The 16,438-nt window shown below is 39.0% G+C and overlaps 1 protein-coding gene across 1 annotated transcript in view; it reads right to left on the bottom strand.

Annotated features, from left to right (window-relative positions):
* Positions 1–16,438, bottom strand: part of prkd3 (protein kinase D3) — a 345,856-nt gene that overhangs the window by 6,490 nt on the left and 322,928 nt on the right. Inside the window, exons 15-20 of the mRNA XM_080200692.1 lie at positions 13,428–13,500; positions 11,865–11,971; positions 9,581–9,742; positions 6,264–6,362; positions 1,668–1,935; positions 709–794 (exon numbers count right to left, since the gene is read on the bottom strand). Coding sequence (XP_080056818.1) covers positions 709–794; positions 1,668–1,935; positions 6,264–6,362; positions 9,581–9,742; positions 11,865–11,971; positions 13,428–13,500 — 795 coding nt within the window. The remainder of the gene's footprint in view (positions 1–708; positions 795–1,667; positions 1,936–6,263; positions 6,363–9,580; positions 9,743–11,864; positions 11,972–13,427; positions 13,501–16,438) is intronic.

Genomic DNA, 16,438 nt, shown 5'->3' with positions numbered 1-16,438 from the left:
ACTTACGAAGACAAAGGAAAATATGGTGAATTTATAGATTTAGGTACAATAATCTTTTCTAGGTAAAGCAGAGATCATTAGTAAAACACAACAGGCAAACAAATTGACTTTACTGATGTGTGAGGGATAACAATCTTTTAAAATCCAATGACTGAAGATTAACTTTCATCTCCCCATCACCATAAATTTATAACCAGATACAATGTATCACAAAGCCCAATCTGTTGAACACCCAGAGCTTAAGTTTATTCTATCAAATAACATTTCAACACTGCAGCACTTCAGTGTTGGAACCATTGGCATAGTGCGAAAATGGTATTAAATAGATCAGGGGCAGATGGTGCATCATCTGCTCTTGATCTATTTAATACCATTTTGAAACTGATGATCAGCTAAACTGGTGCACCGGCAACGTAAGTTCTACTCCTTTAACAAATGGATGAAATAAAAAGGGAAAAGTTAGGAAATCTTAACCTTAGCATCAAGCACAATTTAAGTTTTATTGCAGTAAAAATTCAAGTCTGGCTGCATGAACCAAAATAGTTTGCTGATTCTTAAAAAACTTCCATTATTATCATTTACTGGAGCAGTAAAGAGCATTTGAGTTTGTGCAGCCAGCTTCTGAGTTCTACTCTTGTATATAAAATTCACATTTAGTGTTTTAAATAACCAGAAGGATTCCGGTACATCATGCAACATCCACCTTACCTGTAACCACGGGTGACTGAGTGACTTGTCCACACTGTAGCGTTTTCTCATCTTTACTTGCAACAGGTTGTTAATTAGATCAATGGCTACCAAAAGGGACAAATGCACTGAATTAGTGTGATATCCTAACAAATAAGCAATGCACAGAAATAAGCACACAATGCTCCACCGTATAACAACAGGATATCAGATTCTGGACCAATTTATACTGCCTAATTATCGGCCAAAAAATGGAATTCGGGGTGAGTTACTGGCATTGTAACAAAATTTCAAAAATACTTAGTTGTTAAACATTTTGGAATTTCCTAAGATACTATAAATAAAGCCAAATCTTTTCTTTCTTTCTTCAATTTGATCCTCAGTTATTTTGTTTGCAGACAAAATGTTAACAGATAAAAATTTAAACCAGACAAATACGTTTCTGAGTAATGCCAGAGAAACAATTCAGGTTGGGAACCTTACAGAGACAGGGAGTAAAATATAGTGAGGAATGGAGAGGGAATGGAATCAGTGGAATTGGTGATGAGAACTGAAAATGAGGCTCATTCAAGACTGGATGTCAGACTTGCAGCCTGCCAGCAAAAGGACAACGGAAGGGTCAACAAAGGTACGAATAGGTGCCATTAATATACATGTGGAAGCTACCCCAACGTCTATAGATGATATTGCCGAGGGGCAACATGTAGATGAGGATGATTATGTAAAATCACTAGGTAATTTGAAAAATTACATAATAATCTTATTCTAGTTGTTAATATTTTATGGGTTGCAGTCCTCTTTAAAACCAGTGTATGCAATTCAATTTCACATCCTGAGAAAATTCTTCACTCATGGCTAATGGACTACAACATTCTGAACCACAACTGGCCAGTAAACTACAGTCCACCAATTACACATCCACAGTTTCTATCATCATGTTCATTCTTAATGTACTAATTAGGAAATGGATAAAGCCTTACCTTCGCTAGAGGTTTCCTTCCATGGATTTGGTGGATACATGAATGCTGCATTTTGAATCTGATCATTAATATCTTCATCTTCATTGAATGGGAAAGTGCCACTAAGGCTCACATAGATTATAACACCCACTGACCACATATCAAGGGACCGGTTGTAACCTTTACTCCGGAGAACTTCTGGTGCAAGGTAGGCTGGGGTTCCCACCACAGATCGTCGGAATGATTTCTCACCAATAATACGTGCAAATCCAAAGTCACAGAGCTTTACCTGGAAGAAGAATATCGCAGCTTATCAGAACAATTGTAGAAGTTCAGCCTTCATTCCAGAATTGCTTCAAACAATGGACATCAATATCTGCATTCAGGCACAATAGCTTGTTTGCAGTAGCTGATTTTGAAGTCTCAAGTATTACTGTTCAAGATTCTGCCCATATGCTAGGCTGAGCCAAAGTTCCACAGGTAATAGAAACAGGCCATTTGGCCCATAAAGAGAAGGCATTTTCTCTATGTGGTACCTAGTCCAACTCCAGTTTCTTGCACACTGACCTTGGTCTTCATCTAACTTGTGCAAATGTTGAATTTCCTTTAAAAAATAAATTTATGGACATAGTACAATTTTTCAAATTGCTTCTTTAGTTCCTGTAGTTATCTAAAGTTGTCCCTCACTTTTACCACCTAACACCAATCACTGTTTAGTTGCAATCCTTCATAATCTTAACAATTCCTGTTAGATCACCCCTTAACTTTCGAATGAAAAAATTCTAAACTTTCAAGTCAGTCTCCACTGTTGTGACCTCATCCCAGATAATGTTCTAGTTAATCTACACTGGACATTTCCCATTAGTTTTTGTTTCTTCCCTATGCTTGAGTTCTGAATAATGCGAGCATTAGTCTAATTGCACAAGTTCAACATCAACTCTTTATTTCATGCCTCTACAATAGCAAGGAGTTAAATGAATGGCAACTGTATGTCAGTCCTGCTATTCTGGGAATCAGTCTGGTGAACCTTCACTGGACTCCCTCAATAGCAATGGGCAGATGGATTTAAATGGGGTTAAGTATGAGGTCATCAATTTTAGCCCAAAACAGGATAGATCGGAGTATTACTTGTATGGGGAAAAGCTAAGAACAGTGGAGATCCAGAGAATTTCAGGATCCACATAACTAGATTACTAAAATGTATTATGTCATGTGCAAAAAAAAGTCAAAAAAGGCTACTGGAATGTAAGCCTTTATAACTGAAGACCAGAATGTAAAAGGAAGGAAGTTTTGTTCCAGCTGTAAAAATTTCTGATTAGACCACATTTTGAGTACTGTTCTGGGCACTGCACCTTTGAAAGGATATACTAACCTCAGATGAGGGCAATTCAGAATCACCAGAATGTTATCAGGGTTCTGTGGATTAAATTATTAAGTGAGAACCCTTTTCTTTCCTTTATTTTTTCATGGGATGTGACTTGTAAAAATAGGGATGCTAACAACATTCTGGCACTTTAGCTATGCTAAAGTGAAATAGGGAGTAGATTATTTGACTCTGGCTAATACAGTAAAGTCCGACCAGGTCCAGTTCACTGCACTTCTGATAAAAATTGCTGGACAGCCATTGGGGATAGTTTGCCTTTTATTATTTACCCTTAACTTGGGAATGTGGAATGCAATTGCAAACAGCCCTCATCTGATACTGACTAACTTAATAAGGCCCGAGATCAAGTCTGGAATCTCTCCATTTCATCAGAAATCACCATGTTACAAGTAAAGGCACATTTATTGTACAACTCAAAAACTTCTGGTAGAATGACACACTTGGGAGATAGGGAGTTATTGAAGAATAATTTAACTTGTGACTTCATGAAACCTTTCCTTCAGAAGACCTGTAACTGAATTGGTTATAGCTTGTGACTCATGCTTTCTTGACGAAGTCTGCAGTGACTTCCCAATTTATCCCACTAGCCTAAAAAGTTTTGATTTAAAATCAGAATCTTCATCATACGGCCTTGTTGTACAATACAAAACATAGAAACATAGAAAATAGGTGCAGGAGTAGGCCATTCAGCCCTTCAAGCCTGCACTACCATTCTATATGATCATGACTGATCATGCACTTTCAGTATCCCGCTCCTGCTTTCTCTCCATTCCCCTCGATCTCTTTAGCCACAAGGCTAGTCTTGAACAATATCTAATAAACTGACCCCAAGAGCTTTCTGTGGTAGAGAATTCCACAGGTTCACAACTCTCTGAGTGTAGAAGTTCTTCCTCATCTCAGTGTTGAATGGCTTACCCCCTATTCTTAGACTGTGACCCTCAGTTCTGGACTTCCCCAACATTGGTTGAATTCCAATAGACACAAGCAGCTGAAAGAAATCTTACCCAAGATTTCTGCAGAAGGGATAAAAATAGCTAACTTGCAAATCAATACAGTACACCATTTTTAATCATTCATCCTGCCATTCAATATAATTAAAAGTGGGGAATATTAAACTGAAATATCTGTTGTAGAGAAGTCAATAGATCTTAAAATGTGACATCGCTTCAGGGATAAAATGTCAGTGTATGGATTAGGTTTAATGTGCTGAGCTAAAATCAGCTAATGTTTTATGCTTGGATCAGGAATATTTGCAATCCCCAGCACTGCATCTTTCAAAACACAGAAACTGCTCACGAAGAATTATTACCTAAAGCACAAGATGCCACAATGTCTCAGTCAAGAATAGAGGACAGAGTGGGGAAAACAAATGATACTGTCAGCAAAGCCAGCTCATAATTTGTGCCACAGTTTGGCTCACTGAATACTAATTATATTTACATCTAAAGTTTTCAAGCATTAATTATTCCTGTATTATATGATGCAAACAAAATGGGCATGGAGCTGCTATTGGATGCAATCCAGATTTTTGTAGCATCCTGGTTTAGGTGACTTTATATTGGTGGGACCTGTGTTTTTCGCTTAGTCATTCAACAGCCATGGAAATTTTTTTTTAAAAAAGATACTTTTTTTTGAAAAAATGAAAATTAAGATTGACTTGCTGACCAATGATCTCTTCCGTATTGAAATTAAGTAAAACGCTGCTTGGTAATTAATTCTTTTAAGATTGATGCATTTGTAGCAGGAAATAAATCCAAGAGCTTAGCAGCTGCCGTTAGTTGAATAAGAACATAAGAACATAAGAAATAGGAGCAGGAGTAGGCCATCCAGCCCCTCGAGCCTGCCCCGCCATTCAATAAGATCATGGCTGATCTGTCGCTGCTCAGTTCCACTTTCCCGCCCTCTCCCCATAACCCTTAATCCCCTCTCCTATCAAAAACCCATCAACCCGCGTCTTAAAAATATTTAGCGAGGCAGCCTCCACCACTTCAACGGGCAGAGAATTCAATACAGCACAAGATAATTTATGCACCTTTTTGTTCTGCTCAGGGTGACCTCTCGCAAATGACTTATCATGTATTGTATCAATACTTTTGGTTAGTTTTCGCTTTTGATTCATTAGTTATATTGTATAATGGGGGAGTGTACTTGAGGCATTTAAAGCATGTGTTTCCAAGTTAACATAACATGGCACTTGGGGGGGTCCATGAAGACATAAGGATGATAATTTGCATTAGTATCTGCAATACTGCATACATATTTTCAATGCAATATCTACATATTTTAAAGTGAGTTGCCATGCAAATACAAGGAATCCTCTTTAAAAATCAAACAGAAAACAAAACAGCATCACTAGCCTTAACATATTTCAATTTACTTTGCTTATTATAGAAGTATTACTTTCCCTTTTGAATATTTTTGCCTAAGCAGTAAAGGGTCATCATTGGTTGGTGGTACCAGCGCAAGAACACCAAATTAAAGTTAATCTAGATGCTAAGCATTAACATTGATTCAGCTTTGACCCTGTACAAATTCAGTGACATCTGCAAACGAATGCCGTTGACTGTGTTAATCACCAGCATTATTTGAAAGAATCAAATATAGAAAAGTGCAGAGGAAATACGTGTGGGGCCATGGTGTACGACTAATATCCCACTGATGATTTGATGTGATAAAACAAGCGAGTTATTGAAAGCATAATATAAAAAATCTTTGGAACCCCAAATATAAATAATAACTGATTTTAATAATGTAAGGTTATAAACTGTTGGGCTATGGTCAGGATTTACTTTGGACAAAGAGAAAGAATTGACATTACAGGATAAAAGCATTGCTTTAACAAAACACTGTATTGTGTGAAGCATGGCGGCATACTGATTTTATTACTAGACTGGTAAACAAGAAGCATGGACTAATGATCAGGAGATAAGAATTAATTTTCCCACAGCAACTGGGGAACTTAAATTCAGTTTAATGAATCTGTAATTAAAGAAATTAGTAACAGTAACGTGACCACTTTCATAAATCTGGTTCGATAATGTCCATTAGGGAAAGAAATCAACTGTCCTTAGCAGCCCTGGCTACATGTGACTCCAGGCCCACAGCAAAATGGTAAATTTATTTACTTCCCTCTGAAATGACCTCACAAGCCATTCAGTTGTATAGATGGAACAATAAATGCTGGTCTTGCCAAAGATGCCTGAATCCTGTGAATAAATAAAAATAAAACTCACCTGAGGGAAAGGATCTGCTGAGGCAAGGAGTACATTCTCAGGCTTCAGGTCACAGTGTACAATGTTCTTAAAGTGTAAGTGTCTTAATGCCACCAGAATCTTAAAAGAAAATGGTAAAGTCATTAAAAGATATTGAGACAAATACACTGCTAAGCTTTCTGGGTGATAAAAGTGTTTCCATCCCAGTTTACAAGTAAGATGATAATAGGCACCAAAAAGTTAAGGTGAATGATACTGGAACTATATACTATAGGCAAATAAAAAAAAACTGTTTAAAGCGTGTTTTAAGTCTATAAGATAAATATCGCTTAATTGGAACTGGACAGTGATAAGTTAGAAATTAGAACTGTTTCCTTTCATTTTAAGTAGTGTTCAACTGCTAAGCTAATTCATTTGTTATAGTTAGACTGTGTTGTTAAATAGAGTTTGTTTTGATAAAAGCTCCCTAGTTTGCCAGTAGAATCATGCCAGAAGTGAAACATCCTATCCTCACATTTATGCCAAAATAGGAAAAGTGTTGGGGTTTAGGCTGGCTTCACAAAATACCTTGGGGTTCTGATCAGGCAATTGATTTTTAAAGGTTTCCCAATCTTTCAGCCTGTTACTGGCTTTTGCAATATGGTTTGCCTTTTTTTTGTCTTTAGTTATCTTTAGCTTTCTTGTTTAGCCATGAATTATTTCACCCTCTTGCAATTTTTCTTCCTCTCTGGAATATATTTTAGTTGGGAAGAATTGAATATCTCTTAAACATCTCATCAACTGTCTACCTTTTCATCTGCCTCCCCAGTCTACTAGGGCAAAATCAGTCCTTATGCCGATGTAATTGCATTTGTTTAACTCCAGGATGTTAACGTGGGAGTCCGGTGGCTCAGCCACAAACTGAGTTTGAAATTCTAGCAAGCCATGATCACTGTTCTCTAGAGGATCCTTAACTATGAAATCCTTAAATTAATCCCTCCTCACTATGTAATACCAAATCCAGAATAGCCTGCTTCTGGGTTGGTTCCACAATATATTGCTCTAAGAAACAATCTCTAATACATTGAATAAACTCTCCGTTAAGGCTACCCTTGCCAATTTGATTAATTCAGTCTATATATATGCATCTTAAAATCATCCATGATTATTGCTGTACCTTTCTTACAACCCTCCTGTATTTCCTAGTTTATACTGTGCCTCACTGCATAACTACTGTTTGGGGACCTACAGACTACATCCACTAGGCATTTCTTTCCCTTGCTATTTCTTATTTCTACCAAGATTGGCATAGTAGTTAGCACTGCTGCCTCACAGTCTAGGGATTCGGGCTTGATTCCTGGCTTGGGCACAATACTCTGTCAGAGTCAATGCAGACTCGGTGGGCTGAATGGCCTCCTTCTGCACTGCAGGGATTCTATGATTCTAAGGTGCTACGGATATTCCCATCTCAATAATGGAGAAGCCCAGCTCATCAGTGCAAAAAACAAGAGGTTTGCAACAATCTTCAGCCAGAAGTGTCATTTGGATGATCCATTTTAATCTCCTCCTAAGTGCCTCAGCATCACAGCTGCCAGTCTTCAGCCAATTTGATTCACTCCGCATAATATCAAGGAGCAACGGAAGGCACTGAATAAAGCAAAGGTCATGGACCCAGGAAACATTTTGGCTAAATAATTAGTTGCATCCTTAGCCAAGCTGTTCAAGCACAACCACAAGGCTGGCATCTAATGTGCAAAGCTTCCCAGGTATGTCATGTCCATTAAAAAAAAGGACAAATCCAATCCAATCAATTATTCATTAGTCTACCATCAATTGTCAGCAAAGCGACGGAAGGTGTTGTTGACAGAAGTAACCTGCTCACTTAAGCTCAGCTTGAGTTTGATCAGGGCCACTTGGCTCTTGAGCCTCATTACAGCGTTGGTCTAAACATGGAATAAAGAGCTGAACTCGAGGCATGGTGAGAATGACTGCCCTTGACATCAGGCAGCATTTGATCGAGTGTAGCTTCAAATCTGAAGGCAGTGGAATCAGGGGGAAATACCTCCATAGGTTGGAGTTATACCCAGCATAAAGGAAGATGATTGTGGTTGTTGGAGGACATTGTTGCAGATTTCCTCCTGGTGGTGTCCTAGGCCAACTATCTTCAGCTGCTTCAACAATGATCTTCTGACCTTATGATGGAGAGAAGTAAGGATGTTCACTGATGATTACTTTGTCATTTATGATGGCTCTACGTCAACATGCAGCAAGATCTGGATGACATTCAGATTTGGGTTGATAAGTGGCAAGTAACATTTGTGCTACTCATGTGCCAGGAAAATACCATCTCAGATGTTAGGATATCTCTTGCTGAAGATGGTCATGGATGTTCAACGGCATTACCACTGCTGAATCCCCCACTATCAACATGCTAGAGTAGCCATGATGTGAAGATGCCTATGTTGGACTGGGGTGGGCACAGTAATAAGTCTCACAACATGAGGTTAAAGTCCAATAGGTTTAATTGGAATCACGAGCTTTTGGAGCACTGTTCCTTCCTCAGGTGAGTGACTCAGGAGAATTTAGCATGGTCAATGCACCTAACCAGCACATCTTTCGGACTGGGGCAGGACACCAGAACACCTGGAGGCAACCCATGCAGACAGGGGGAGAATGTGTCTTCTGCAGTGAAGAGCTGGGTTCCCCCATCATTGAAATGGGGATATTTGTGGTACCACAGAATTATAGAATCCCTACTGCGCAGAAGGAGGCCATTTTAGCCCATCGAGTCTGCACTGATTCTCTGATAGAGTATCTTACTTAAGTCCTAAACCAGTAACCCCATACATTTACCAAGGCTAATCCATTTAACCTACACATCTTCGGACAGTAAGGGGCAATTTTCTTTTCCCATTGCAAATCCACCTAATCTACACATCTTTGGACTGTGGGAGGAAACCGGAGCATCTGGAGGAAACCCACAGAGACATGGAGAGAATTTGCAAACTCCACATAGACTGTCACCCAAGGTCAGAATTGACCCTAGTCCTCGGGCATTGTGAGGCAGTAGTGCTAACCACTGTGCCACCCATTTTCTTCTGGTTAGTTGTTTAACTAAAAACAAGAACTGGGTTGGGATGTAACATTAGGATCTGGAAAATTAAAAACAATAGTTGCTCATATTCTGCACAAAATTCACAACTTCTTGAGTACTCTCAATTTCTGACACAGCAATTGGAGAGCGACAGCCATTTATAATCAAATAGGATATGAATGATAGTTGTGCTCAAGCCTATTGGCATTGTGAGAGTGTGCGACTGGATGGGAGGGTGCAAGATGAAAGCATCAAACAAAATTACCTGTGTGACTAAAAATTTGGTGACGCGTTCCGGCAGCCGACTTTTCTCACTGGACAGAATCATTTCCAGCATGTCTCCATGGAGTTTTTCCATGACAACGAAGACTCTTTCAGGAGTTTCAAACATACACTCAAGATTTACAATTCCAGGATGATGAAGGTTCTAAGCATGAACAAGATTTATTTTTCTTAATTTTAAAAACAGCATGTGAAGGGCTCACTACAAAATTTCATATTTCTGTTCAAAATTGGACTTGCTAATAAATACTGCTGTGATAATGCAGACATTAATTTGACATTAAACCACTGTTTTAAGGGCAGTAGAGGGGGCAGCATGAAGTTCACACTGCTCTATTCAGGCAAAGCATAGCTCTGTACCTAAAAGAGCTAGAATAGCAAGGCAAATGTCGCTCTGTCCAGATCTGTCAAAATCAGGGAAATTTTACAAGTGAGGTTTACAATTAAAAACTGCTACTATTGTGATTCCTGAAATAACTGAGGCTGTGCTGATCTGACTGTCTTCTCCTCCACCCAGTGACTGGTTTGAGGCTGTCACTGGGAATGTCCTGGGTACAAGTCCTGCAAGTCAGGGAATGGTGTTTGATACCTCATATCTAAAAGCTTGATTCTGTCCTGCTAATCCTCCCACCTCCTCCAGTGGGTGGCCAGCAGTAATGGAACAATACCCCAAGTATGACTCAGCACCTTTATGACAAGGGAGGAGAAAACTGGAGGAGGGAGAGAGAGGATTGAGTCTGGTAGGTGCAGTGGGGGCTGTTTTAACAACACATTGGCCTACTAAGACATCCTACTATAACCCAGTAGGATGTGGGTTTGTGGCCATGACTCCTACTCAGGTGGCAGCTAGTAGAGATGATGTATTTTCCATTGGGGGTTGGTCCGTGGAGGACAGGCGGGGGGAGAGTTTAACTCAAACTGGTAGCAGATCACTTGCAATATTATCTTAGACAAAAACAATTCAAAAGATTGACCTGTGTAATTACCAAGATTTTATTACAGACTTTTCTTTATATATATATACACATTCATTTCACAACACACATGGTCACTACACCAACATAATAACTCACTTGTAAGGTTTTTATTTATTCACCTAGATCTTTTGAAAGATATTGGATAAAAGAATGCATTGTAACAAAATTTGCTTTGATAGTTCAAAGGCAATCAAATTTGAAATCCTATGTTATCAAATGTATAATACTTCGTCATTGGAACTTCAAAGTAAAGCTAAAAGAATTTTTCAGCTCATCCAGATACAGTTCTTCAATGCTTTGAAACACTTTCATGCACACTACAGGCATAACCAAGCTGAATACTGCACAGCTTCTGTCCTCTACATGTGCTTTAGCCTAAACCTCAGAACAGCAAACAAATTAATAATTTATATTTATATAGTGCCCTATTGTATCCTTAGGACATCTTAGACAGTTTCAGTTAGTGGCTTAAGTTTTGAAATGGAATCACTCTATTGTTATCTAGGCAAATACTGCAGCTAATATTGTATGCAGGTAGCAATGAGATAAAATAACATTTTCTTTTGAGCTGTGTTGCTTGAGGAGTGTTAGTTAGGGCACTGTGAATTTGAATTGAGATTGAAGAATAGGTAGGGTTTGGTTTAGCTCCATCTGAAAAATTGTACCTCCTGGATTGTAGAATAGATGATGTGGCCAAGTCCTAGACAGGGGCTTGAATCCTCTACCTGAAGTCCTACTACTAAGTGACCCAAACACTCTGTGACATTTTTTCTTATAACAAACACTGTTTGGTTGAGACTTTATATCTATTAATTTTATATCAATTAATGTCCAATTAGAAAATGCATTACTGTACATTTTTGCCCACAGGGAAATAGATTAAGTAGGCCCAAATTCATTTTACTTATAACCTTTGTAGTCAACAGATGAGTTTCATCCCATTGATCTGAGCAGAAAATGCAACATCAGTGTTATAACCTATTGAACTATCCAAGCAAAAAGAAATTTAAAATAAATATGGATCTCAGCAAATGCTGCACTTCTTTAAGATTAAAGCAGCATCTCGGCCTTTCGGCTAAGATGCAAATGAGATCAAGCCTTGGAGGAAGAGCTATGTCTACTCCAATCAGCTTGGATCACATAGATCAAGCCCAAGACAGGAAATGAGAGCCCTGTCTTGTCAGCTTGGATCGGGAATGTCTCAACTTCTTGAGACTCTGAATTGGACTTGATATGATTGAATTGGAATAAAAACAAAAAAAAAGTTGCAACAACAGTTGCTTTTCCTACCTGAAGGATGGCCACCTCATTGCGAAGCTGGCTTTCTTGCTTTGTGGGGAATCTCATTTTATCAATCACTTTGATTGCCATATCCCTTCCAGTCTTCCTGTGCTTTCCTACATATACATAACAGATCTTACAACTTTTACGTTTAGCAAATGTTTCTCAATCCCACCCCATCAAAACAAAATGTGGTAGATGAGTTTTGATGCAGACAATGAAAAAGATTGGCTTTAGAGTCACCAGTTCCCTATACTGTCACAACCAGGATTGGGGAACTTGCTATATGAGGAATCTCAGTTGACAGCCACATTTCATTTCTGCACAACATATTTTGGAGTACAAATCTCAGTGACACTATCGTGTTTTCATAAAGTACGTGATGCAAGCTTGCAAAATTCATAAGTTAAGGGGATGGACAACCATCTGTAAAATTTATCATTTTACATCATACTTTCAAAAGTAAGCTTTCCCAAATATTTTTCAATAGCAACCCGACTCCTGGCGGTCTTATACAACAGTGGGTGATACCTCTGCCTCTAAGCCAAAAACTCCAGGTTCGAGTCCCACCCCGGGATTTGATGGCCAAGGAAGATGTGTCCACAATGTGGCCAAAAAGGTTGAGGATCAACCAGCAAATCCTTTCAATGGCAGGAAGTAAGAGCAGGAGAGATCCCTTGGAGCCTCTGTCATCACTATCCACAGCTCCGGACTAAAAGATGCATGTAAAGGTGTATGTTGCTGCAGCAGCTTCAACTCTGAATAAACTGTAATGCATCATCACCACCCAACCATTCTGAACTCTCTTAATAAATTGATCAGCTAGCTTGACTGATCAAATTAACCTGCTAGACCTTTCATGATTACTAGAAGATTGAACTGTAATTATTAATAAAATTCTAATTCTGTTTACCCAATAGAGACAACGGCAAACTGGAATCAGATGTTTTGATAATGCCATGTTTCTATATATTTAAAAAAAAACACCCAATATTATATGATAGGTGAGATCTCTGCCAAGTTGATCTAGTACATTTGTCATTAGATGTCTGACTCAGGTTACTATCATTGACATTCTGCTCCTCTCCATGGCGAGATGCTTGATTTCTGTTTGCGTTTGCCCTGAAAGCCTGTCAATAACAGGCTGTGGAGAAGCGCTGACGGGAACCAGCAATACCCACCAAAGGCATCAAGAAAGTCTAACGATGCTAACTGAACTTCTCAGATCCCAGAATTTACTTTCATCCCAAATAAGATATGTCTGTCATACTTATCTCATGAACTCTGTGCTTGTTCAATTCCTCTATTCATTCCCTCCCACATAAATGACAAAATATGGAAACTTTCAATTTCATGGGTAAATCAGAAGAAAGTAGCTAATGGAAGTATCTGCAGCTTAAACTTTAAATTAAGGTGTGTTTGTATATGCAAGTTGACATGGCAATTATTGAGTTACGATGTAGTACTCTGGTACTTGGGCAAATTATTGTTGCAATGACAGGCTTACAATAACAAACGCTTGCTTTTTTAAGAAAAATTGATTGCTGTGACCAGGAGTACTGTGTGACTTACCACCGTATACTATTCCAAACTGCCCTGAACCTAGCACCTCGTCAGCAAAGATCTGGTAAACAGAGCTGATATCCTGTAACAAAGACAGTGCAAGGTTGAAACAAAATGCAGTGTGTGAATAATTTATGTGATCATCTGTCCTTTCTGGACGACTTCTCTGCTGTCCCTGCACTGCCCATACGACCACGTGTTCCGGTTGATAAATGAATTGTGGGTTGCTCTTAACAATCAGATGTACCAATTTAAGGGATTAGGAAGGCTAATACTACACGTTTTTCTCTTACTTTGTAGGATATCTAGGTGGCATCCTGAAATCACTAAATGGGAAGTTGTAGTCAACAGCACGGATTTAAGACAGGATGCTCAGACTGGGACTTAATAGTTACCACAACATTGAAAATTGTGTGTGGAGAAGTCAGTCTAGTTCAAGAAAGGCAAAGATGTTGGCTGGAATTCTTTGGCTGTTCATGCTGGCTGGATTCTCCAGTCCCACCAGCAGTGCACCCACACTGTGGGTTTTCTGCTCGCAGGGAGTGACATCAATGGGAATTCCCATTGACAGTGCCAGGACCAGAAAACCCCACCGCTAGCAAACTGCTCGCTGGCTGGGAGGCCAGAAAATCTCACTAGTTGACTCCAAGTGGTCAAGCTATAACTACAGTGTTTGGAAACCTGTGCCTAGCTACTGCGTTTTATGCACACCTGCATTTTTAAAAAGTCAAAAGCTACTACAATTATACTTTGGAAATCTAATTTTGCTTTATAATTCAGATCTTTTTCACATGGAGCTCGCTAACTTTTCTCCTCTTTCCATGAATCCTGGCTGTTTTATTTACAGGAAAGATGTTTATTGCCAACTGGACCAAGCTGCCACATCAAATTAAACTAACGGAAATCAAGGAGTGTAATAATGGCAGGTAAACTAAATTAATGATATAGCATGTTACATGAAAACAAATATTACACATGTCTATATGCATTGTGTTGAATTAGTTTAAGTGAAACTGAGACATACTTAAGAAGATGAGCAAACTCCTCGGTCCAGAATTTCCTCAAACATTATGCCAAAGAAATGCAAATACAACCTATTGCAACTTTCAAAGTGAGTGATTAAGGAAATTCACATGCAAGTGACTTAAGTTGCTTTCACACATGCTGGTGTTTCCCTGATCTTTTGTATCAATTCGGCACAAACTTGCCGCTAATTAACATGGCTCTGCCCCATCCAATAGGCTGGAGAATGCAAGTTTATAAACACTTAGGCGAGTTTCAGACTGGCTCTAAATTTAGACACAAATGTCTGGCATAACAAGGCACAAAGCCATACTTCTGACGTTCCATGGAAATTTTCTAAAACAATTCCTTGTTATATTTCCCTTAAATATTCAAGATCATTCATGTATATTTTTAGTAACAGAATCAGTGACATTAAAAATTGCAAAACCTCAAGGATTACATTTTCCTGAAAATGCTGCCCCAACATGCTGGTTAGGTGCATTGACTCGAACAGGCACCGGAGTGTGGCGGTTAGGGGAATTTCACAGTAACTTCATTGCAGTGTTAATGTAAGCCTTACTTGTGACTAATAAATAAACTTTAATGTATATAAATGATGGTTTAATGGTTATGAACTTTAACTCCTTTATCTGAAGAAGGACTTAAAAGGAGGAATTCAGTGTACATTCTATGCCTCCCTCAGGTCCCGAATGTTGCTTCTGATCATCCATTTGCTTAAGCTAGTTTTTCCATTCTGGGCTCAAAATTAGATTCTCAGATTTTTCAGCACAAGTGTCGGTTATGAATGAAATGCAGCTCAAGTGTAACTGGTCTCTTGTGTCTTGTAAGGAAATTCCGTGCCAAGTTTTCACCTTCAAGTTATGAAGATAGGTACCGCTTATAGAGTGTGATGAACAAGTAAAATGAATCACCAAGCAGAGCCATGGAAACAAGACCTTAAGTGAATCCTTGATATTAAGGGACTGTTGTATTTATTTTTGTGTGAATAAGCCAAGATGGGCCAAATAGCCATGCTCATGTTTATCTTGTGAAGTTGCTCAAGAAGGCAGAGATTCATTTCACAGTTACACAATATTTCAATATCATTTAGCAGTTGTCATGCAGACTGAAACAGTGGATCAACAACATAATATGAATAATACAGCAGCACAGACACACAATTTGGTCCATGGGTCTGTGCCAGTACTTTGCTCTATTTCTAACCCTGCTTGCTTCCCATATCTTAAGTATTCTCTTTCAAACAAGTATCTAATTCCCTTTGTTCAAGAACTTGTAGATCTGTGACACAGAATTCCACTCTCTAACCTTACCAATAAGTCACATTTGCACCTCACATATACCATACAATTACTATCTGCAATAAGAGGGAATCTAATCAATTCACCTTGATAGTCAAAGGCATCGCTGAATCCCCAGCAACAACATCCTGGATGTTATCATTGACCAGAAACCTAACTAGGCCAGCCATATTAATATTATGGCTACAAAAACAGGTCAGAGACTAGGAATTCTATAGCGTGTAACTCACTCCTCACTCCCCAAAATCTCTCCACCATTTAAAAGACACAAATCAGGAATGTGATGAAATGTCTCCACCAGCCTGGATAAATGCAGCTTCAATAATCCAGAAGTAGTTTAACACCATTCAGGACAAAGCAGCCTCTTTGATTAAGACCCCATCCACCACGTTTACCCTTTTACTCTCTCCACCAGCAGTGAAGAGTGGCAGCAGTGTGGACCAACTGTAAGATGTTCTGCAGCAATATGCCAATACTACTTTGGCAGCATCTTCCAAGCCTGTGACATCTATCACCTGGAAGGATAAAGGCAGTAGATCCAAGTGAACACCATCACCTGCAAGCTCCCCTACAAGCCACACACTACCCTTATTTGGAACTATGATCACTGTTCCTTCACTGTTGCAGTGTCAAAAACATTTCTGATAGCACTGTGGGTATATCAACGCTAGGTGGGCTGCAGTGGTTCAAGAAGAT

This window comes from Carcharhinus amblyrhynchos, chromosome 12, assembly GCF_965287045.1.
Source record: "Carcharhinus amblyrhynchos chromosome 12, sCarAmb.v2.hapA, whole genome shotgun sequence".
Taxonomy (NCBI): domain Eukaryota; kingdom Metazoa; phylum Chordata; class Chondrichthyes; order Carcharhiniformes; family Carcharhinidae; genus Carcharhinus; species Carcharhinus amblyrhynchos.
The sequence above is the reverse complement of the archived record's forward strand: the minus strand, read 5'-3'. Positions and strand labels throughout refer to the sequence as shown.